Genomic DNA, 24,331 nt, shown 5'->3' with positions numbered 1-24,331 from the left:
TGGAAGTTAGGAGACTCGGGTTCCAGCTCTGCCTTGGCCACTTGTGCACTGAGTGAACTGGGGAAGTCATTTCACTTCCCCAAGCCTTTTGCCTTCTCCTGCTTTGTAAAGGGAGATAACAGTATCCACCTCTGAGTCCTTTCCAATTAAAAATGAGAAAATGGATGAGAAGGGGCAAGGGCTGACAGAAGAGAAAGTGATGTCATTTTTCTGGTGGTTACTAAAGGCTGGGTCTGGGCAGGTCAGGGGGAGGGCCTGGGGCTGCAGGGGGGTGGAGCTAGGGCAGAGAAGCCCCTCCCACAAGCCCTGCTCTGGGCCTCCCTCCTCACACCCCTCCCCCTCGCACAGCACAGCTGTGTTCTCAGCAGGACTAGGGAGACTTGACCCCACTTTACATGACAAATCATCCAGAATGATCTCCCTTCCGTCTCTCTTTGGGATTGGGGTGGGGGGAGCATCCCTCCTTCCAGGCTCCTGCCCCCAGTTTTGTGCCCATCTCCCGCCCACCAACTCCACAGTGGTCACCACTGCCAAATGAACACCCCAAATTGGAACATATGTCACTCCTGGAGCCCCGTTCGCCTGTCCGCGGCTACATGCCTATTTTCTAATTTCCAGCTGACATTTCCCTTAGTGAAATAAATGAATTTGCTCCGGCGGAGGCCCTGCTCGGATTAAGCTGCTGTCAGAGCCCCATGAGCCAAACAAATTGTTGCCCGCAGCCCACTGTGCGGGATGCATTCCAATGGGGGCTGGCAGCGGAGGGGCAGGGAGACCGAGGAGGAACCTGGGCTGGCTGGGAACGTGGCTCGGTGGCCAGGGCAGGTGAAGACTGAATGAGAGACAGTGTTGTGCTAGGAGTTCTGATGCCACAGGAGCCAGGGGACAGGGAATCACACACATAGGAGCCTTTGAAAGTGGAGGTGGGGTAGAAGAGGGCCCAGGGAAGGCTTTTGGGGGCAGGGTCCATGGGAGCAGAAGGGTGGGAGGGAATCTTGGAGAAGTCCCAGAAAAGGGAAAGGGGCGGCCCCTACCCTGAAGCTCCATGGGAAAAGGGCGGGCCAGAGCGGGCTGGACTCACTGCTCAGCGATGATGTAATCCCCTGGCAGGGGGGTGCACGGCACCCCAGCCACCTGCACGTGGTGGGCGATCTCAGAGAAGTCCAGGCCCAGGTTCACGCCATGGATGGTCACTCGAGTCCCTCCTTCAGGTGGTCCAGACACCGTCAAAATCTGCGGGAGGGAAATGGGTCACAAACCTGCTGGGCCACAGAGGAGGCCCTTTTTGTAAACCAGGGAGGGCTTTGTAATTGTCACGTGCTATTACTGCCACCCCTACAGGCTAGGCACCATAGGGGTAATGGTGAATACACAGGACATCAGGAAACTTGCCCTCCAGGAACTTCTGGTCCAGGAGGAAGAGATAAAAAGGGAGCCATACATAACGCTCCCTGATGCAGGGCACGCACACAGTGATAAGGTAGATTCGGAGGGAAGCTGTGGGAGTCCAGAGGAGTCCAAGATTAGGTGCTGCTTCAGGGGTAAGATTCAAGATGGAAAGTGTGTCGGACATGGGCTGCAAAAACACAGCCCAGGATGCATGGCAGAACCATGAAAAAGATAACTTTAGGATCTCCCAAATTTTCCTGGCTTCTCATTAACGAGGATCATGTATCTAGTTATTCATTTCCTAATTCAGTCACCAAATGCTGTCTCATTTTGCTCGGGCCCAACGGCAGAATCAGGCTCTCCCAAGGTGTAAATTTCTCTCTGGGATTAGATCAGGCTCTTGGAAAAATGCCGCTCTTTGGGACAGAACAGATAGATCCCAGCGAGTAAGTTTATCCTTTGTGGTCCACAGTTATCTGAAGGAGGAGGAAATTAGAAGTGAACTCAATCACTGGAAGCAGGCTCAGAGTATCTTATACGCAGATTCTCGTACAACTTATACATACAGTTATAAAAAAAAGTCCAAGGCTCTTTTCACTACACTGTAAGAAAGGCAAGACAGGGAGGGAAGGAGAGAGGGAAGGGTGGGTTGGTCAAGGCCAAGAGTCTACCAGAATCTCCCAGATGGAGGGAGCGTCTGGGCAGAGTTGCAGCCCGGGACTTTCTGTGCTTGAGCCCCACTGGGAGCCTCCCATTAAACCCTGTTCATCCTGGTGGGACACCCAGTGGAGCCAGTGTGCCCTGGGGCAGAGATGACAAGTCAATACAATGAAATGCTATAAAAGGTTCTGGAGACTTTTCCCTCCTCTCTGTTCCCCAAAGGGGCACTGCGCTCTTCCTGTGATGTGGGCACCATGAGTTGTACAACCATCTTGGCCGTGAATCCCCAGGTGACAGTGGGCAGAGAAGACACGATCGTCGGTAGGAGGACTGGAACAGGCCTCCCTCTCTGCCAGGCCCACTCCTGGGCTCTCGGGAAGTTGGCTGCACAGTCAGGATTCGAACTCAGACTTCCTGACCCCCACCCTCTTCTTCAGTTCTCACATGGTGGAGCCTCCTTCCCTCCCTGGGGGGAGGAACTCTCTCATTGGAGGGCCCATTTCACCCAAGTCACCTTGTCTGAGGCTCTCACTCCCTTTTCTGGGAATAAAATATCCCACCTTAGGAATAAAAATAAACAAGATTCATGAAACGAATCAAGGGTGGGATAGTGGAGGCAGCTCAGAGGCATCTCTGTGTGTTGGGCGTGAGTGGGGGGAAGAAGAACAATTTGGAGAGAGAGAAGCTGGCAGGAGGAACAGGTAGCCCCACAGCCTTCCTGTCCCTGGGGATTCTGAAATTAACCAGAACCGGATCTTGTCTGTTGCACCCTCCCCCGTGCCGTTTCCTCTGCAACCTGGGCCTCCCGGGCTCTGTGAGATGGACCCTTGTTAATGAGGACCAGGGAAGGGGATGTTTCCATGCCCCTGCAGGAGACATCAGTAGGAAAGAATTTGCTTTGAGCAAATCTGACTGCTGGGGTTCTCCTTTGATCCACTTGAATGAGCCCCACTGGCTCCTCTCACCCCTCCCCCAGCCACCTGGAGGACAAGAACCCACCTACCAAAAGTAACTGGCAAAACTGTGGGGATTGGTTTGCGCTCCTTCCCCCACTTTTATTTTTAAAAATACATTCTTTTGCTCGCTGCAGTTAATTACAACCTTTCAGAAAAACTGTGAAACGAAATCTTTCTGGAAAAGCTAAAAATATTTCCATCTTGCAGGTAGTGCATGGGGATTGGATTGTGGATAGTTGGCGGCATTGGCAGCTTCTGCGAGGCCGCTTTCTTCAGCTGGTAAGTCGCTGCAGTGTCCCCTTCTGACATTCAAGGGCTGGGGTCCGAGACATGACCAGGGTCACTTGGAGGGGTTTGCAGGATCCATTTGCCAACACAGAGCTGCTCAGAGGCATACGCCAGCTTATATTGTTTAGAGACGAAAGATTATTATTATTGTTATTATTTTTTTTGTCATTAGCAAGTGTTATAATCTTAGCATGAAGACGCATGCCAAAGAGATAGCTAGTCTGGGGTGTGGAGACACCAGCCTGATCACTTCTAAGCTAGCTTACCAGCTGCTGGAATCCGAACGTGGAGAATCAGAGTCCTCCTAGGTCATTGGCAAATACCTGGGGAATACTGGGTCCCCGGGGTCTTCTTTCCCACATAGCATATGCTATGCACCATGCTGCCAGCACCTGGGGCAGGTGGCAAAGGAGTTAGGGGTCAAGGCTCTAAGTAAGCACCCCGTTCTAGGACTTACAAGGGACATAGCTTATATCTTCCTTGCTTCGAACAAAACTGATGTGTTAAAGTCAGGATTTTCCAAACATAGATGAGGTGGTGAGCATTTGATTTGCAAAAGGATTCCCAAGGTCTCCATTAGGGATGACTTTCAAAATCTATATCGTTGGCACAGACCTCTCTCCTGAGCTCCATATCCATATATCCAATTGCTACTGGATATCTCTACTTCCCCATGTGTGTCCCTCAGGCACCTCAAATTTCACCATGTCTAAAAATGAACTCTTGATTTTTCCTCCTTCCACCCCCAACCTGATTATCCTCACAGATTCTCTTTCAAGGTTAATGGAATCACTGTGCACCCAGCCAGGAACCTTCCAAGTGGTTTCAACGGATTCCTCTCCCTCCCCTACCACGTACAATAAATAACAGTCACCAGGCACTATGAGATCTTACTCCCTGGCATCTTTGGAATCTGTGCCCCGCTCTGTCTTCCTGAGTCGGTGTTGAGCACAGGTCCCCTACCTCTCACTCACGCTAACGGCGAGGGTTTCCATGTTCTCCCATTAGATCGAACTTCCTCCTACCACCAGGTGACCTTCACGAACACATACTTGGGCAGGTTACTAGTTGCTTGCTCTGAAAACCTGTAATGGCTCTGACCACTGTTAAGGCAAAGTCCCTAATTCCTGGCTTGGCACTTGTCCTTAAAGGTTTTTTTTTTTTTTTTAATATACATTTTTTAATGTTTACTTTTGACAGAGAGAGAGAGAGAGGATCCGAAGCAGGCTCCAGGTTCCGAGCTGTCTGAGCACAGAGTCTGAGCTCATGAACCACAAGATCGTGACCTAGCCAGAGTCACATGCTTAACTGACTGAGCCACCCAGGTGCCCCTGTCCTTCAGGTTCTGATCTTCGTTAATTCTTCAGTCACATCTGCTCTCTTATACTATGTCCATGTTCTACGCAGATACCAGCGGTTCCCGTCCACGCAATGCACTTCAGAAATCTCCGTGCCTTTGCACCTCACTTGCTCTCCGCCAGCTTAAAATCAGAGTGAGTCAAGGTGGAGGTCTGGGCTCAGGGCATAAAGGCGCAGAGAAAGGTATCCTGCAGGAAACGTGCCCTAACGACCTGAGGGCTTCGAGGAGACTCTGAGAATGAGTACAAGGGCCTTGATGTCCGTGTGGTGGTCTGGGGTGGTAAAAACCCAGGCATGCTATTTTCCTCGTTTTTCCCAGGACCAAGTATTGGGGAGAAGCTACAGAGGGGAGGCTTGGTGGAAAATGACGTATTCTCCAGAGAGAACGTGAACAGGATCTTTTAAGATACCACTTCGGGGGTGTGGGGGAGAGGGGGAAAATGGGGGATGGGCTTTGAGGAGGGCACTTGTGGGGACGAGCACTGGTGTGGTATGGAAGCCAATTTGACAATAAATTATATGAAAAAAATATGTACCACTTCGGACCAGGCAGCGGGGTCCCAAGTCTACCCTGGAGATTGCCCACAAAGGCTCTCTCTCCCAAGCAGCGTTAGATTGCAGAATGGTCAGTGTAGCATCTGCAGAGCTCGATTCTCTTGGGAGAATGACACGGGTCTATAATGAGGCAGGTTGGTGGAGTCCTCTGCTGGCAGAACTACAAGGAAGGCCTCCCAGATCAGGCAGTAGTGGGGCTCCAGCAGAGGTGAGGGTGAAAAGGCAGGGTGGGAGTTAGATAGATCCCCCCCCACTGACAGAGGGGAATCAAGACAGGGCTGGGATGGTGACCAGATCCACAGGTCTTGGCTTCTGGTTTCAGATGGCTCTTGGGCTGCTGGCTACTGCGGGGCAGGGAAGAGAGCCCATCTGAGACTTGGGTAGCGTCGGTGCAGGGAGAGAGTAAGACAGACTAGAATTTGAATTTTTCCTCTGACAGGCATGAGCTATGTGACCCTCAATCTCCATGTCCTTATCAGAAAACAGATAACAATGCTCCCCCTCACAGGGATGTTCTGAAGGTTAAGGAAGACAACATCTGGAAAATCCCTAATAGACAGTGGTTTTAGAGGGCGGGTCTTGACAATTGCAATTTCCTCCCTGGTGTTCCCCCTGCACCTGTGCCTTCTCAGATCACAAAAACATGGGATTGGTGGTGTTGGTAGGGAGCTTAGAGATGATGGGAATCTTTTCTGTTCCTCTGGAAGGAGGCCAAAGGGACCCGGGAGCTTAGATGCTGGAGTGATGGGGGTAGAGAGAGCTGCCCGGGGGCTGACAGGAGAGAGCCTGAGCTTGTCCATGCTGCTGAGGACAGGACCTTGGCTTTGGTGGACTCTGGGCCCTGCACAGAAGCAGACTCTGAGCCAGACATCACCCTTTCACCCAGAATAAATTGGGGGAGGACACAGGCCCTGTCTGGGATGGTCTTCATTCTTTCTTCCCTCCCTCTTTGCCATTTCTTTTTCCCCTGGCAATCAGCCATTCTGGGGTAGGCACAGCATTTCACAATGAACTCAGTGAATTCTTCCAGGAAAGTAATTCTGAATGAGACACCCACACAAACAAATGGTTTGACAGTCTGGGATGTGTACGAGTGTGTGTGAGTGTGGGTAGTGAGGGTGTGGAGCGATGGGGAGGGGAGCTGGGAACCTGTAAAATCAGCTGGGATCTTGAGATATGGACCACTTCAATCCCATGCTTTCCAACCCATATTATACCGTGGACAGGAAATCTGACTTCTTGCCTGTGGACCTCAGAAGTAGGTGATGAGGTAACGATGTGCCCAGAAGCAAGTTGCTCTTGCTGGGTGGGGGTGAAGGGGGTTCTCTCACCCCTATGTTCCGTGCCGACTCCCACTGTGCACTCCTCCCCAGAACTCTAGTTCTCTTACGTATCTCGTATGCTCCCGGGGACAGCTAAGGATCCCCAGGCCCATAGGGTCTAAAGGCGATGTTCCATCCCCCCTGCCGGTCCAGCAAGTCCACTGACAAATGCCTACCTCTCCTGCAAGACTCTGCTAAAAGTTGCGCCCCTGTGATGCTTCCTCGGACCCCCTCGGGCAGATTCAGTAGCACCTTCTCCTACACTCCCTCGGCCCTTCGTGAACACGCCCAAGAAGGTAATGGCCCCGCCGGGCTGTAAGCTGCTTCTTTTCTCAATGAGACAGTAACTATCTTGGGACAGAGACAGTCTCACTTTTGCTTAGCAACCTGACACTTAGCACACGGCCTGCAACATGGCAGCCTTCGGTAAATATCCCCCGTTCTCTGTTACTGGGAAACGCTGGTCCCGCCAGATTGTAGGACAAACTGTGTTCTATAATGACAGCTGGAAGAATGGAGGTGTCTGTGCGGCTTGGGAGTGATGTAGTATTGTAACGGAATCTCAAGAAGTCCTTCCTGCAATCTCTCTTCCTTCAATTTAAGCCAATTTCTGGTGTGATTCCTCATTGAACGGAGGACTGAACAGCTGCCTCCTCATCAGACATCTTTCAGATACTGAAGACAGCAATTAAGTCACCCCTGGCCTGTGCTTCTGTAATTCTGTTAGCCCTTTGTTGGAAGATCTTGTTTTCTAAACCCTTTGATCATTTCAGCTGCTTTCCTTTGGACCCTTGGACGTCCAGGCATCCTCTGAGAGTGTAATGACCCAAAGTAGGCTTGTGGCTTGAGCAAAGGCCTGCCGGGTGTGTAGTAAGGAGGGCCTGCGCAGGTGACTTCCCTCCGCTTGTCACATACACCATTAACCAGGCCAGCCCTGGGCAAATCCCAGAGGGAGGGGAAACCTTGGTCTCTTTCCCAGGTGTCTTTTCTGTTCCCCCTCCCTGGGGTCCCTTCCCCTATTTTAGGTACCTCTCACCCTGCTAGTCTCTTCTCCCTAAAGAAACCTTTATTTGCATCTTAATGGGAACTTAAGTTGTATTATTACCTTGCCTTAAGAGTACTGGCCTTTTAGCCCATTGTAGGATGAGAAGTTTGTCTCTGTGCAGCATTCAGAAGGAGAATGTGGGAAAGGTGTTTGGGCAGAGGGCTCAGTCCAGCAGCCTTACGCAGTGCCCCGGAAGCAGTCCCCGACCGTGCCCGGGTATACAGGTGACTGGTCCACATCTAAGCCAAGTACTCTATCCGCTGATAGCAAGCCAGGATGAGCCGGCAGTGGGATGTGGGATGTGGCTGGCGTGTGCTCATCGTAGGGGGGTTCCCAGTCTCCCGCTGGGCCCTCTCAAAGCCTCCCGGCGCCTCTTGTTGGGGAGCCACCTCCGCACCCACCCAGACCCCACCTGCCAGCCGCACAGCCCGACTGAGCCCCACCGAGCTCCAGAGCACCCCAGCCGAATCTGGGCTCCTGCCAGACTGCGACATGTTTGTTTTCCACCGTGGGTGCCGTGACCTGGAAAGCAGCCGCCGCGACGCTCCCCTTGCCCTGATTCTCACAGCCACTAATTGAAGGTTCGGAGGGAACTGTGCCACAAAGCCGCCCAAGGGCGACGGCAGATGCAGCCGATTAATTACAGCTGGGGAGCTCCAAGGGGCTGCGCCGGGGAGCGGAGAGCGAGGTGCCCCAGGCCTCAGGGCTTGGCAGCCCGGGGAGTGCCGCTGGGGCCACTCCGGAGGGCGGAGCTGGGGGCTCCTGCGGGCTAGGGGTTCGAGGGGTGACAGGATGACCCCTTCTTGTCCGGGAAGAGACCCCTGGGTCATCAGCGGTGGGCACTCACGCCCTAGCCTGCTCGTGGGTTTCCCTCTGCTGAGGTCCCCCAGCCCCTCCCCCTTGGCTCAGGCCAGAGCTTGCTGCTTTCCAAGAAGCTCTGCCCCTGGCTCTGCTGGTCACTGCCTTGTCTCTGAGCTTCTGGGAGCTTCCCCCTCCCTCTTCTCTGTCCCTGCCCCTGCGAATGTGCACACGCCCCCTTGGGCCCTGCCCCTTCGTCACCTTGCCCCGGGCCCATTCACGTTCAGCCTCTCCACGTGATGCCAGGCATGGGGACCACTGGCTTTCTTTCCATCTCTGCAGCAGGCTGGATAAAGAGCTGGGTGCCAGCCCCTTTCCCCCCTCCTGCCCCGTGGACTGAGAGTTCTGTTTTCCTAAGTGAGCCCAGGAAAAAGAGTATACGGGTCACACGTGGGGCCTCTAGAGCCAAGTAGCTGAAGGTTAACTGCTGGTTCTAGAACTTTGTAGCAGCGTGACTTTGCTAAAGTTGTCACCCCTCACAGTGCCTTGGTTTCCTCATCTGTAAAATGGGGCTAAAGCTCCTACCTCGTAGGTTGTCGTAAGGTCTACACGAGATAACGTAAGGTGCTAAGTGCAGTTCTGAGCGGCAGATAAGCGTTCAGTGAAAGTTAGCTATTATTTTTCTTATTGCTATTTTATGATGAAGAAATCTGGGCAGAAGCCAGGCTAGCTGGAGTCCAGAGAAGTGGCTGGTTGCTGTAGAGATGGCCCAGCATGGTGTCGGCTGCCTCTCCCCTGGGCCAGTCCAGCGCTTTGCAGGTCTCCAGCAGGCTGTCAGCACCCTAGACTGGGTCCTTAAGAGGACATGGGAGAGAGTGACATCAGAATCTCCCAGAGCAGCCCGGGGGGGGGGGGGGGGGGGGGGGGGGTCCCAGAGAAGTTGCTCCAGGAGGGACCACCCCCAACTGACGGACCTGCTTTGTATTAAAAATTCCTGTGTCTGAGACGGGGATCAAGAGGGTTCTGCCCCAAGTGGCCCCCTAATCAGGACAAGCCAGTGAGGACACATCGGGGGTATATAGACAGCTAATCCTCTCCTGGCTAATCCACTTACTCCTTTCCTGTTGCTTAGAGTTTTCCTGACTTTCGAGGGCAGTGGGGCCAACTTTGTGCCTAAAGATTTTGATGGCCTCTGGGCTCTTGGCCAGAGACACCTGGAAGCTGGATGCAAGACGGCAAGTCGTCACATCCTTTTCCAACTTCGGTGTGTGTGTGTGTGTGCGTAAGCACGCGTGTGCATGTGAGTGTGCACACTCTTCACGGTAGGCCAGAGCCCAGCTGATAGCTCTGAGTCTCTGGCCTCGGTGGCACCAGCTCTCCTACCCGGCGTGAATCCTTGCTGGCTCTGTCTTAGCTGATAGTACATTCAAAGCCTAATTGTTATCTCAGCAGAGTAACTCCATTATTCATCCTGACACCGTCCCCCGTTAGCTGTTTGTTGCAGTGATGTTATATTAATGAGGCCTGCAAATAAATGAACGGGGAGATCAGAGCGCTGACTCGTTTCTCAGGAAAGCTGGCTGACGTATTTATTTATTTGTTAGGAACTTTGCAGCGAGTCTTCCTGGCCCTGGGCAGGTGGCTTTTGGCCTTTCCTGCAGAGATTTGGTGCAGCCTTACAGATAAATGCTTGTAAATGTCCAACTCCCTGAACAACTTCACAAATGCATTCACAACAGAAGAGTCCAGGGTGGGCGGGGCGGGGGGAAACCTACTTTAAATTATTTGGGCAAATGGAGAACAGAAGGAATGCAAGAACAATGGATCATCTCAGACAAATATTGTCTCAACTATTACTTAGGCTTGGTTTTAGAGAGGATGTACATGGTTTTCTACATTCGCTTTTCTTTCCCAGGTACACACACTTAAGACAGTGTTAAAGAGAATTTGTCCTCCCTGAGCGTGAGCCAGTGAGGGGACTGGGTACGCCAGTGACACTGAAATATTCACAAAGTAAAATCTACGATGTGGTCAGTGGAGAGATGACTGCAAAACCAGCATCCCTACAGCCTGGCACCAGTGTGCCCTTACGGGGCAACATGGCAGGTGACTTCAGACACACACAGGGATATTCTCTGGTACCCAGACGGTGACGGGTTCCTGGTCAATCCCTGAGGACCCCAACACTGGAGATGGGTCCCTGGCATTTCAAGCCAGCTTTGTTTATTCTTCACCGTGATCTCTACTGTCACCCACAGGTGCAAGCCACCTGGCCTCCATCCTCTGGGCTCTCATCCAGCTGAGATGCTTGGAAAGAAAGAACTACCAGGCTCGGTAATTTCCTACTTTCATCTCAGCCACCATCCCGCTGACAGGCACCATCAGAAACCAATGAAATCAAGTCTGATAACTCTCATAAACATACATAATGAAAGTCACATCCATCCCGTACAGGTAAGAAGGAGTCACCCTAAGTTTAAACACAACCCCAAAATGCACTTCCTGCCCCCTCACCATTCATAGGATCAAGTGTAGACCTAATTATGTGTAGGAAGACAGGTTATTTTAAGGCTCAACACAAAGGGTAGCCAGTGCTCCCAGTTTTTCTGGCATCTCTTGAGGCCTTCCAAGAGAATGCCAAGATATTTTTGGTACACTTGGGGTGGAGTGAGGTGGAAAAGTGTATAGCCAGGGAAGATCCCTTTATCCCTCTGACCAAAACAGGCGGTATGTGTGGTGGGGAAAGTCTGCATTCTGGAGTCGGAAGGTCCTGGTTTTGAGTTTGCTCTGCCACTAACCAAATGGGTGACTTTGGGCAAATTATTTACTTCCCAAAGCACTGTTTCCTCAACTCTTAAATGAAGATAACTGTAGGTATCTTGAAGGATTGTTAGGATGAGTTGATACGCAAAGGTCCTGGGGCACAGTCGAGCCTAACTGTTATTATTAATACTCCCAGAACTAGGATATGGATCATCTGTTCTGGTCCCTGGCCTGAGGTAAGTGTCCTCACTAGGTGTCAAGACCTAGGTCCCTGGCGCTACCCTCTTTCGAAACGGGAGACAAAAGCAAAGGGTGTAGATTAGAACTTTCTGTCTTAGGCTCTTTGGAGGAAGCAGAGTGGCCTGCAGGACAAGCAGATTCCAGCCTCTTCCAGGTGGCTCATGTTGAGGGATAGGCTGGGGCTTTGCAGTGAGAGGCTGCAGCCCCTGCCTCCCCTCCCAGACCTCGCCTATCCACGCGATAACTTCCAAGGCTAGCACAGCACATATTCAGTAGTCGCTCATCCAATGAGGGTTTATTTACTGCAATGCTCTGTTATGTGTTGAATTTTATCCTCCTCAAATTCAAGTTAAAACCGTAGCTCCTGTTACCTCAGGAAGTGACGTATTTGGAGACAGGTACTTTCCAGAGGCAATCGGGTTCAAATGAGGTCGCTAGTGTGGGCCCTAATCCAATATGGCTGAAATCCTTATTTAAACAAATAAAAAAAAAAAAAATAGAGACAGACACAAGAAGGAAGGTCATGAGAAGATGCAAGCGGAGATGTAGACGATGTGTCTACAGGCCAAGGACACCACAAGCCCCCAGAAGCTAGGGGAGGGGGCACGGAGCAGATTTTCCTCACGGCCCTGAGAGGGAGCCCACCTCCAGCACCTGGACCCGGGACTCCAGCCTCCAGAACCGTGACACAATTCGTTTCTGTTGTTGAAGCCACCCGGCTGGGGGTGCTCTGTCCCCGCGGCCCTCGCCGACCAACGTACCCACTTGGAGTGGAGACCTCTGTCACCTGAGCTCTAGACCCCCTTGAACCTTCCTAAATTTTTCTTCCCAATTACATACTCAGTCTCTTTCCCCTTTCTGCCCAATTCTGCCTTTTGCAGCTTCTCCGAAAATGCTTCTTCTGAACCTTCCTTTCTAGGGGGTGGCTTGCGATGTCCTCCCCTTTGGGGTCCTGGCAGGTCTGGAGGCGCAGCAACGTGGTGGGCCAGGCATGTCGCGGGCTTTCCTGAACCTCTGCGCGTCTCCTGTTCCTGGGGTTGAACAGGTGACATGTGCACAGACGCCAGGATGACGGTGAGGACGAGAGCAGCTTGGGATGCCTCCCACGGGGGACAGCATCATTATCACACCACGGGCTGACTGGGAAGGAGCAGACGCTGGGTCCTGAGGGGGTCTCTAACCTGAAGTTTATGTAAACTGGGAAATTCGGGAGGCTGTAAGACTTGTCCTACATGAAGCTGTCACAGGAGACGGGTCTCTCGGCGTGGGCTTGGTTGCCATGGACACAGTTGGGTAAGAAAGGGTTAAGGAGGAACACAGCGGTCCGGTCCGCTCAACTCAGCTGGAGCCCACTCCTTTTCCTAAAGCAGGACTCACTTGAGGTCATCTCGTTGATTTCCAGGCCCCTGAACAGGGCAGTGCCCGTTCGGGTCCCCACTGGTTTCCAGCATTGGGAATTCTGCTGTCTCCAACAGACACCACGAGGCCGTCCTAGAATCCTTCCCCTTTTCACCCCTCCAGAAGGATCTTCGTCGTAAATGGCTCTTGCACGTGGGCCTGCAGTTTTGCAGGCACACATGCGTGAGGCCGCACATTTGCAAGGCAACGGCCAGAGACAAGGGGGGAGGAACATATAGAAGGGCCTGGGTCTCACAGAATACGGATTATTAAGAGATTAAAAGATTAAAAGATCTGTGCCAGTGTCAAGGAAGTAGCCTGGGAAGCTACGGTAAAGAAAAGGAGCTGATTCTTCTTCAAAGTTACTTTTAGCAAAGGATACCTTTTTGGTTAAGAGATGCCACAGACACATGAGGCTGCTTTTTTCCCATTACTGGTGACATTATCTTTGATCACCTCGTATAGGTAGTGTCTACCAGCTTTCTTCTCTGCAAAGTTACTATTTTTTCTTGTTGTAATTAGTACATACCTTGGGAGGCGATGGCTCATGACGGCCGACATCCTATTTTTCACCCTACTTTCATTCACCAATTCATTGGCCTTTTTTCCTAAAATAATTATTACTGTGAATTTTGCCAACTGATGATTTTCTATTTCCCTAAGTCCTTTTACATGTTTCAGTTAGACTTCTAATATGAAGAAGGGTTTCCTTTCTCCCCCGTTAATTGTTTCTTTATATCTATAAGGACCATAGATTCTGATCTTATTCTATTGCTAAAGTCAACTAGTATCATTATGTATTTTCTTGCACAGACGGGCCCAGATTTGGCCCCTGGGGCGAAATCAAGTTGGTTCCTGTGCCCTTTTGACATGTATTGCACATTTTTTTTTTTAGTACTCCTTGCCAACAATATATACCCTAAATTAAATCATAAGGAGATATTAACCATACCCAAATTGAGGGATATTCTACGAAACAACTGTCCCGTACTCTTCAACAGTATCAAGGTCATGAAAGACAAAGAAAGACTGAGAATTAGAGCACTGAGGAAACATGATAACAGAATGTCACATGTGACCCTGGATTGGATCCTGGACAATCAGTGGGGCAACTGGCAAAATGTAAATCAGGCATGTATATTACATGGCATTATTGTATGAATGTTAATTTCCTGATTTGGATAATTGCACTGCGGTTATGTAAGATGTTAATTTTGGAGAATCTGGGTGAAGGGTATATGAAAGTTCTTGGGACTATTTTTGTACCTTTTTATAAGTCTAAAATTATTTCAAAACTGAAAAGTTAAGAAAAACTTGAAGATGACTTTTACAGGGGAAGGAGGGTAGGCTGAGGGAAGGAGACACAAAATGAAAGAAAATATTCCTGATAATAGTGAATACGATATTCCAGGCCTGGATCCTCCCTCCTACATGTCCCGTCCAGAATGATGTCCCCCTGCGTGGCTTGAGACACAGCATGGATTTGTCTCTCCTTTTCCCCAAAGAGTATCTTTCATTTCTCTATAGCCTCTGTTTGAAAAAAAAACGCCAACAGGAGACCCCACTGCTTGGGGCCTCCAACTCCTGCTGTTAACGTTCACTGGGAAAATCAATTACAGCCTAATTACCTCAGGGGGTTAATTAGCATCATGTAGCTTGGGTGTCCTCTGTGAAGGGAGCAGCCCGTCAGTCCCCGGTCAGTGAGCAGGGGCAGCACCGAGGCAGAGATTTCCCAGGGAGAAGCCTGCCTCAGGGCTGGGAAGGCGCCCCTGCCAGTCGGGGAGTAGACGGGACGGCAGCAGCCAGGGTTGGGGGAGGTGAGAGGTGCTGATGGAAGCAAGTCCCTGCCTAATTTAAGCTCCCCTGTACCTCAGGCAAAGAGACGCAGAGACGCAGAGACGCAGAGACGGACAACGGTAGCTGCAAGATTTACAGGGCAGAACATGTTCTCAGGCCAGCGGTTGCTGGAAATCACTAGAATCAGGGAGAAGGCAAGGAGCCCTGAGCAGCTCAAGGAGCCGGCTGTCTGAGGGCAGAGGCTGGGGCACCACCAACCAGAAGTTCCTGTAAGCCCTTGCCCAGCGAGGTAAGGGCACAGGTTGGAGTCAGTGGGCACTATCACGGTCGTGCCCAAGACAGAAACAAAATTGAGGAAGCCTGATGCTCGACGGACAGCGTCTACACCATCATAGCATCTTCCCACCAGGATGAATGAGAACCTAGGCGGTGCCAGACACAGTGTTGTGCTTTCCCTCGGGTATGCCGTCACGTGGGTGGATGCCATCTGCCTGGCCTACGTCAGCTAGGAAGGAAGGTTGGCTCTCAAGGAAGAGGACACCTTGCTTCCTGTTCCACATCACTTGGGCAAATCAGAGACTTTACAAATGGCTCTATAAGGAAATAAATCTGGACTTAGATACTGGCTCTGCCACTTATCTGGGGCAACCACTGTACTCCTCTGAGCCTCATTCTCTTCATCTGTAAAATGGAGGTGAGACTATATGCCTCCCATGGTAGTCACGGGATTAAACGAGACAGCGCCTAGCACCCTAAAGAAACACTCACTCCATCTTCAACCATCTGTAGGTTAGCAACACTCATTTGATCTTGAGGGGTGTCCTTCTACTGATCTGGAGTTTCAACATGGTCGCAGGGATGCGCCAGGAACTGCTCAATACCCCGTGACATAAGCGAGGACCCAAGGTGCTTTCTGCGGCTAATAAGGAAAACGAGCCGGGAAAAAGGGCAGCGAATCCCACTCAGGGAAGAGGCAGGAAAGGAGCAGCCCGTCGCTGCTGTCTTAAATGAGCAGACCACAGTGCTACCTGCCTAGGCCTTCCTCACTCCTCATCACCATAAGGAATGTGCAATAAGTTTCAAACCACGAGTGACAGTCGGTGACTAGGGAGCCGCCGAGAGTGATGAACGCGTAATGCACCCAAAGTTAAATACAACTGTTCCTCTCCCCGGCCATTCAAACCCCGAGCAGCTGCATTTTCATCCGCATCATCTATTCATCTTCCTTCGCAATTTGCTATTCAGGAAGCATCATTTTTTTCCCCCCAGGATAATTAATTACCTATTTCCTTCCATTAAAATGCACAAACAAATTGGGACAGGGAGTAAATCCTGGGAAACGGCACCATGGCCAATGTAGCGCCTGCCTTGACTTTCTTCTTCCGTGTTCAACTTTGCAACTCTGAGCTAATTGCAGCTCCCCAAATCGCATTTCTGCTGAGAAGAGCTGAGCCTGCTCTCTAAAACGTGCACCCATCAGGCAGCCAATTTCCCGTCCCCACCTGGCTCTGCCCGCCTGGCAGTGGGGGCTGGGCTGGCTCTGCCTCCCTTGTGTGCACGTGCACACGACGTGCACGCACATTCAGGCACTGGCCCGAGGACACACATCCAGAGGCTTGTCATTTGGGCCTGGACACGGGCCATCGTGGCGCTCAAGAGAGGCTTCCCACACCCCACATTAAGTGCTCTACACTTAACAATTCTTCCATTTGAACTCCTCTCCCGCTACCCCCCGCCCCCACCCCCACCCCGGGCCGGCGCCTGGCCATCCAATCCCGGCTCTGGGAACTTGCTGGACTCACCTCGGTGATTTGGGGGTTGGAGCACTTGACGTTGTGGCTGGACCAGTCGAGCCAGGGGCTGGAGAGGCTGGCGCAGTGGGGCTGGAGGGTGCACCTGCGCTCGCCGCTGCACCAGCCGCACTCGAACTTCCGGTCGGCCTTCAGGCAGAGGCCGCAGCTCTCCCGCTGGGCCGCGCACTTGTAGAGGTGGACTGTCGAGACAGGGGGTGACACGATGGGATTCGGGAGTGCTCTCACAGCCGGGCCTCTTCTTGGAGGCAAGACAGAAACCGCCCCCCAGCACAGATAACACCAACGATCACCATTATCATCGCAAGAATCACTGATGGCGGATTAATACTAAACTGAGCCTCATAGTGGCTGAAAGGGACTATAGAAAATGTTATTTAAGAGTTCTGGCTCCGGACCGAATTGTGTCAGGGCTTTGATCGTGGCGTCACCACATTCCGTGACACAACGTAAACTCCTTGAACCTCGTCCACTTAATGTGTGATGGGGGGGGGGGTGACCGTTGCTTTTTTGTGAGGTTTGACTGGGGTGCTGTGTATTAAGTGCTTGGCACAGTGCCTTAATACCCCTGATGTGGCACACACACTTATTCTCTCTTCTGTGAAAGTCACACTACATTCTTATGCACAGTCTTTCTTCCTCACGTGTGGCCCTCATCACAACAGGTAAGGACTCATTTCCCCATTTCAGATACAAACGAAGCTCCAAGAGGTATATCACGACTCTCGAAGCTTCCTAAGATTAGTGCCCCAAGCTGGGGTTCTGATATTCCAACTCTGTGGGCGGCTGGACTATAGAGCCTGAGAAGAGAGAGGCATCCCGCCCATACACTGGGACCTGGCTGGTCTGGGAGAGAGGTCAGCCCGGCTTCAGGGAAGACCAGGGGGCCTGCAAAGTACAGGCAGAACTGACGAGGAGAGAAAGTCCACCCAGTCCTGTTCCTGGTCCCCAGAGAGGACAACCCGGCTGCATAACAGGTCACTTTGGGAATCTGCAGACCTTCTGCCTTTGCTTTTGTCTCTTACTGATTTAGAAGCCCTGGACCGGCCAGTCAGCAGAAATGTGTTTTGGGAGCCTGGGGCTCAGCTGTTGCCTGCTGATGTTTTGAATTCAGAATCTTGAGTAGAATGCTCAGAGACTCATTTTCAACGCTCCTGGTCAAGCAGACATAAGCTTTCAGGACTGGGGCCTGAGTGCCTGTGCTGGAGGTCAGGTTCAGGCCCCAGGGGAGGGGCATTTTTCACTCCTCTAGTCCTCATCTCCCTCTGTGATCCCAGCTGTGGGGAATACATTCAAACATCCTCATGCCCTCGGCTTCTTACAGTAAAGTGCGGGGAACGGGACTCTTCAAGTGAACCACGACGTGGTGAGCATTTATTAACGTGCACAAATGGTCCACATCTAACACTTCATTTGGTCTTCATGATGACCCCAGAAGGAAGGCGTCCCTTCCTGCCTTTCCCAGATGAGGAAATTGGGATCAAGGCAGGGACAGTAAATAGTCTGAGTTCATCCCTCACTAAGTGAAAACGCCAGGAGTTTGAATCCTGCTTTCTTGGATTCTAGAACCCAAGTCTGTATACACCATGGCCTTCTCCACCCAACACGGTGCACAGCTTCCAGAAACACTGGGCTCTAGGAGGGATGAAGGTGGAGATGGCAGTGCCCGCACACTCCCAAGTTGTTGAGTGCCACCAGGGGGGGTTCTGATGAGAGAGCTTGGATGTGGCTGTTTTCTTCTAAGCTCCAGGTGCAAAGCCAACCTCTGGGAACTAAGCCCGGATCCTCAGCAGGGAGAATGTCTATCTCTCAGCAGTGAGGAAATTTGGCCTGGGTATTGAGAAGTAGAACAGAAATCTCCCTGGTTCCATTTCTTTCTCCCAGCCAAAGTGGTATCGATTTCCATGACAGCCTGTGGGTGGGGGCCTCTGGTGGCCCTGGCCCCTCTCTGCACCCACGGGCAACCATCAGGCTGACGGAGAAGCTGGGGCAGCCCCAGCTACTTGAAGTGTAGTGAGACGTGGCTCATGGTAAGGGAGAGGGGTCTCGGGGGGAGAAGGCTTCATGCCCTACGGTGGTCTGAACCACTGGAAGGACAGTGGTCTGTCTGGTCAAGCACATGCACTCTGAGATTGGACACCCTTGTTTTGCATCCTGGCTCTAACTTTCTGATTCAGCCTATTTTTTTTTTCTTTCCTTTTTCCGTTTTACCGAGGTATAACTGACAAAGAGAAATCGTAAGATATTTAAAGTTATTATACCATACCGTAATGATTGGAAACACATATCCATAGTGAAAGGGATCCTCCCACCTAGCTAATTAGCATACCCATCACCCTACACATACATAGAGAGTGAGCAATTACAAATATGTATTTAGGTTTTACTCTCTTAGCAAATTGCAATTATACAAAGCATTGCTCTCAACTACAGACACCGTGGTTTCCACTAGGTTCCTCAGACTTTGATCACCTTAGAGCTGAAAGTCTGCACCCTTTTACCAACCTCTTTATTTCCTCCCCGCCCCCGGCAACCCCTTTCCTACCCTCTGCGTGAATTCGACTTTTTTTTTTTTTTTTTTTAAGATTTCACTTATTTAAGTCTTAACAGTCTGGAATGCTTCGTGAATTTTCCCGTCATCCTGCTCAGGGGCCGTGCTACTCTGCGCACCTGTCCGATTTCAGGATATGTGCTGCCGAGGCGAGCACTTTGGTCCATTTCTTAGCCTCTTTGGGTCTCAAGTTTCCTTATCTGTAAAATGAGATTCATACTAGTACAAACATCTCAGGGCTGTTATGATTAAGGGAAATAATCCCCCCAAATCACGTAGTGGATGCCTCCCCACCGCAAGCGCTCACAATATCGGAGTCGCCTTTGTCACTCTTGAGAGCAGGGTGGCATGTTGATATTTGCCGTGTGGTGGGTACGGCTGGCTACCTGGCACACGGGAGGAGCTGCTCATGAGTTTATAGGGCCATAAATAAGGGTGGTCCTCATGGAGCGTCCTTCTCAGGTCAGCCCAGCTCCACCCTGAGCTTCCTGGCACTGTCCCCCCCTACCCACCTCAGGACCAAGGGAGCAGCCTTAGAAAGCTTTGTGCAGTGAAGGACCAAGGACAGGGGAACCAGACCCGAATTGGAAACAGAATCTCTATTTCTCTGGAAACTGGCAGGACATTCCTGCTTGCTGCTCTCCTAGGTCAGGTTCTACAGACACTTCAAAGTCTCTGGGAGCCAAAGAGAAAAATGCGATGAGCCGGCAGCTGCCTGGCGGATGCTCTGGTTGTAATAAAACAGGGTTCCCAACAGGACTCCTTTGATGGCTCCAAATGTTGCTTTAGGATCCTCTGAAGAGTTCCGCTGACAGAGGGAGCGTATTATTCATGGCACCGCGGCTGGCTGGCTCTGATCCCTCCAGCCCCGGTCTTTCCCGGGGTCACGAAAAGATCAAAAAACTCTGCCCGGAAGTAGCCGCTCACCTTTCAGGTCCTGCGGGTTGTCGATGATGAAATTGCCATTCCACACGACGGCGAAGTCCACAGCCAGGTTGCTGATGTCCATCCCATCGTACTGGTACTGCGGGGAGAGGGGCAGAGGGCACATGGCTTGTGAGGTTCCCTATCACACGGGGTTGCTGGCATCTCGGGGGACCAGGACTACGGCAGGAAAGAAACCAGGGATTCTGGCTCCCTCTGGGCTGAGGAAGGAGCAAAGGGAGAATCAGGGGAACCCCTTCTGCTGCTTGAATTATCCCTATGGCGCCCTCCCCGACTCCCAGTCACTAATGCCAACAGGATCCAGCCAAACCCCTTAGTTTGGTGTTCGGTGCCCCTTATAATCCAAATCCAAGCTTACTTCTCTTCCACTGCCCTCCTGCAGAAATCTTTGATGCCTGTCTCCAAACACACCTGCCCTGGCACCTCTCTGGCTCTTTTCAGTTCACATCTTGTGAAGAATGCCTCTCTCTCCCTACAGCCTCCACCCTTCAACTTGCCTGTATTCTTCCGGTCCAGCCCACACTCGCCTTCCCCAGGTGCTTGCTCTGACATCCCTGCCGGCCCTTCCCCACCCTCTCTGTCCCCTGGCATTGCCAGTCCCTGTCTCTGTCTTCCCAAGAGCTTGTCTGCCTCTTCACATACAAGTCCGGTCTCTGCAGCAAGTTCACGTACTGCTCTGCGAACCCCACCAGAGTCCTGAGGACAGCATGTGCACAACAGCCAGGGGTGCAGCGGTGGAGGGGGGCTGGGCACCGCAGGGGTCTCCTGGCTGCACTTGAGCTTTATTTCGGCCAACAGCCCACCAGGGAAAGTGCTCAGAGCTTCTGGTCACAGATCTGATCAGCCCGACCATTAAAGGCTCAGGCTGTAGCCAGGAGTCCGCTCTGTCTCCCATGCTGGTCCCACAGGGGACTTGTAAGCCCTTCACACGCTTCAGAAATCGGCCCTCTGGTGGCCCAGCCCCTGCCTCTCGGTGAGGAAGACCTCTGGGAATCCCCTTCAGAGAGCCGCCCAGCCCTGGCCACCCGGGGCATGTCATGTTACTGTCCGCCCTCTTGACCCCGGCCCTTCCTGCCACCTTCCTCCCTTTGTCCTGTTGCATTTTTTTTTTTCCTCATCCCACCTTCCCCTTGCACTTGGCGGCCTTCCACCGATTACAAATTCTATCAAGCGCCTGTGACCTGGGAATCTGACAGCCGCCTGATAAGAAGCCCAGATTCTCTTTATCTCTCCCAGGCGAATTAGCTTCCCTCAACACCTTTGTCACATCACCCCCCCCCCCATCTCCAGCTGACCCCCCATAGTCAGAGACAGGAGTTGGCAGATAAAAAAGATCTTCTCTGGGCTAGTATTATAATTAAACACCTCGTGCTCTCTGTCTGGCATGCAGGATTGGTTTAACCCTTGCTGCTCTGGAAGTTCACCGCTCTCTCCTTCTCCCCTCTCCCCCCTCCCCTCGCGCCATTCTATTTCTGCTGAGCTCCTGGCCCAGTTTCCTCTGGGTTATTCCTAAGTGGGGAAGGGGGCTTGCGGTGGAGTCCACCGGCTTTGGCTGAAAGTTCACTGAAGGCCCAGAGGTCTCCTTAAACTCAGAAAGGACACAAAGCTCTCAACTTCCGCCATTAGGGCCCGCACAGAACCCCGCCTCCTCTGTCACCATGACCCTGCCCCGCTCTGGTTGAGGGGCGCTAGATGCTTGCACACTCCTCTGTTCCTGGGGCCAGCCTGTGGACCCGGAAGGTTTCTGGGAAAGGGGGAGGGTCAGGCCTCGGCATGGGTGTGAGAGAAAGGCCTGCTCCAGGCGGGGCCCGAGCACGAGTCCTCTTACCGAACTGTTCTGGCACTGGACGCTGGAACTGTTGAAGCGCAGGGCGGGGACCCGGTGGACCGCCCCCTGGATGTTGAGGACACATTCATAACCTCGCTGGCCCGACTGCGGCTGGGGCAGGTTTCGAGCCTTAAGCGTGATTGGCTTTACCTCCCCGACTGGTATCAGGATTTCCTCCGTGGGCACCAGCTGGGGACAGTCCTGGGGAGCAAGCAGAGAGGTCCCGTCTGTCCTGGCTGACACCTTTCTACTCACCTGAGCCGGGGCAGGGGACGGGACCCGGATGCCCAACCAGACCCTCTCGGGGCCGGGTGGGCTGCCCGCGAGATGGCTGTACCTCATCTCAAGGGCATGGGGAGTCAGCAGGGAAAATAAAATCTATCTCTTAGCTCCCGGGGCTTCGATATTGTCATTCCCCAGCCCACAAGTTGTCCCGGATCTGGTGTGCATGTTACAATTTAGGAATTAATTTCCAAGCGCCGGTGTGGCAGGCTGTGGATTTTATCTCCCGCCACAGAGGATAAAAGAGGCCCCTGTGTGTCCCTGTCCCCAACCTGGAACCCCCGCCTCCCGGTTTCATCCTTTCCCGGGCTCCTGTCCCTCATGCATTGTCCGGCCCGAGGCATTCTGTTATCGGCAGCCTCAGCTTCTCGGCTCCGACTGAGTCGGCCTTTCCAGGAGGGGGACCAGCCCTCCCGGCAATGCTCTAAACACTTGCTCTGGCTTTTTATCTCATTTCATTACCAGGCCCTGCGTGAAAGCCATGTTGCTTCGGAAAACAAAACCGAAAAAAGAAAGTCTTGGTGGGGAGGGGCTGTGGGAAGGACCATGAGAGACCACGAATTGGGAAAGCGGGATCGATTTTCCTGAGCTTTACGGCTACGTGTTGCTTCTCGCCTGAAGGTCACACTGTCACCTTCCCACAGTTCGGACCCCTTGCCCACTCTCTCCCTCTTGAGGAAGACAGAGCCCAGCAGTCTCTGGCAGGGAGGACGGTGAGGGCCCAGTCACCTCCACATGCAATCACTTCCTGTCTCCAGGGACCAACCAGGGAAATTCTTGAAGAAGCACCTGGTTCCCCACCCCCTTCCCCTCTACGGTGCTTCTCAGAGGGAGCATTTGGGAACACGTGGGGGTTGATGGAGCTCTCCTGCCAAGGGTGCCATTGGCATTTAGTGCCCTGCTCAGAACTGCCTGCAAGGTGTGGGACAGAAAAAGTGTCCCTGTCCCGTTGCTAGAGGCTATTCCTAGTAGGAAGCCTTTCTTTACACAGGCAGTGTTGAGCAATGGACAGTTCAGCTATGGGATTGGAAGGCCTGCTGGACCACAGATGGGGCTGAGGCAGTTGCTTCTCTTCTCAGGGCCTCAGGTACAAGCCCTCTCCACCTGGCCTCTGCCTCCTTCTTACCCTGTAAGAAGGTCCTCGTGCAGCCTGCTCCAGTCACATGGGACTTCAGATGAGTTTTGAGAGACAGTGTCCCTGACTCATGGGCCTCTGGTCCTTTGAAGGTGCTTTTCTCTCCATTAGAACCACTCACTACCACCTCCTGGCCCTCTTTGTCCTCCCGGACCTCGCCTCAGCCTCTCTGTAGCTGAATGCCTCTTAATTAGCCTTCAAGTTCAGCTCCGCGGCTCCTTTTCTGGAAAGCTGTCCCTGACCCTTTCCCCGCCCTGGCCTTCTGGGTGGGTTACGAGTAGTCTCCCATGATCGAGTTTTGCCCTCAGAATTGCAACATCTTGTTAACTTGTATTCCTCCCTGGTGTGTGAGCCCCGAGGGGATCAGACTACATTTTACTCGCCTCAGATGATAAGATCTCAAACTTTTCTTTCTACCTCCAGCTTCCTAGATTCTTCAGAGATGAGGGGAAAGCCTTGCCTTCTGAACACCAAGAGACCTGAGAAGCAGTTTGACTCCCAAAGCTTGGGTTAGACATGGCCGCCGTTTCTGGAGTCACATGATTACTAAGTGGACACGTCCAAATCTAGTAAGGAGTCCTCAGAATTTATGAAAAGCTGGGGCAATTTTCCACAGACACTTCTCTGGGAGGATCTGGATGAACTTCTGGGGTCACTGGTGCCCTCCCTCACCTGTAGGCTAACTGCACGTGAGGACGCCAAGCGGGCGAGGTTGCTACAAGAGACAGGATCATAAGGCAAGCCCAGAGCAGATGGGTCCCTGTCGAGAAGCCAGTCAGTCAAGCTGCCAACTCATAAACTTGCTCTTTACTGCACTTTCACTTTCATGCCCTGAGGGCATTCTTGACAGAGTCTTTCATATATTTATAGCCAAGAAAAAAAATGAACACCACTCTAGGGAAATCCAGGCATCCCCTGGAAAAGGAGATACTTCTTATTGGTGGCTAACAAATCCCTGTCACGTCTAATAAATTAGAATTTTAATTTAGACTAGAAAAAAGGCTGAGGCATAATGAGGTGTGTGTGTGTGTGTGTGTGTATCTGTGACAGACTGAGCTCAGAGAACAAATTCAAATTTCACCAGCAAAGTCTTAAAGATGTGTTTTTGGAAGTAGAATGTCTTGGGTTAGTAAACAAGATTGTAGAATTCTTTTAACTTTGACAAATATGCACATATATAATATATGTATTTATAGACACGTTTATTGT

The 24,331-nt window shown here is 51.9% G+C and overlaps 1 protein-coding gene across 1 annotated transcript in view; it reads right to left on the bottom strand.

Annotated features, from left to right (window-relative positions):
- PLXNA2 (plexin A2) overlaps nucleotides 1-24,331 on the bottom strand; it is a 113,278-nt gene that overhangs the window by 34,746 nt on the left and 54,201 nt on the right. The window contains exons 7-10 of the mRNA XM_049634232.1: nucleotides 21,706-21,906; nucleotides 19,860-19,956; nucleotides 16,373-16,563; nucleotides 1,082-1,233 (exon numbers count right to left, since the gene is read on the bottom strand). Of these exons, the coding sequence (XP_049490189.1) occupies nucleotides 1,082-1,233; nucleotides 16,373-16,563; nucleotides 19,860-19,956; nucleotides 21,706-21,906 (641 nt within the window). The remainder of the gene's footprint in view (nucleotides 1-1,081; nucleotides 1,234-16,372; nucleotides 16,564-19,859; nucleotides 19,957-21,705; nucleotides 21,907-24,331) is intronic.

Source organism: Panthera uncia, chromosome F1 (assembly GCF_023721935.1).
Source record: "Panthera uncia isolate 11264 chromosome F1, Puncia_PCG_1.0, whole genome shotgun sequence".
NCBI lineage: Eukaryota > Metazoa > Chordata > Mammalia > Carnivora > Felidae > Panthera > Panthera uncia.
Note: the sequence above shows the minus strand (reverse complement) of the source record. Positions and strands in the feature narration are given on the sequence as shown.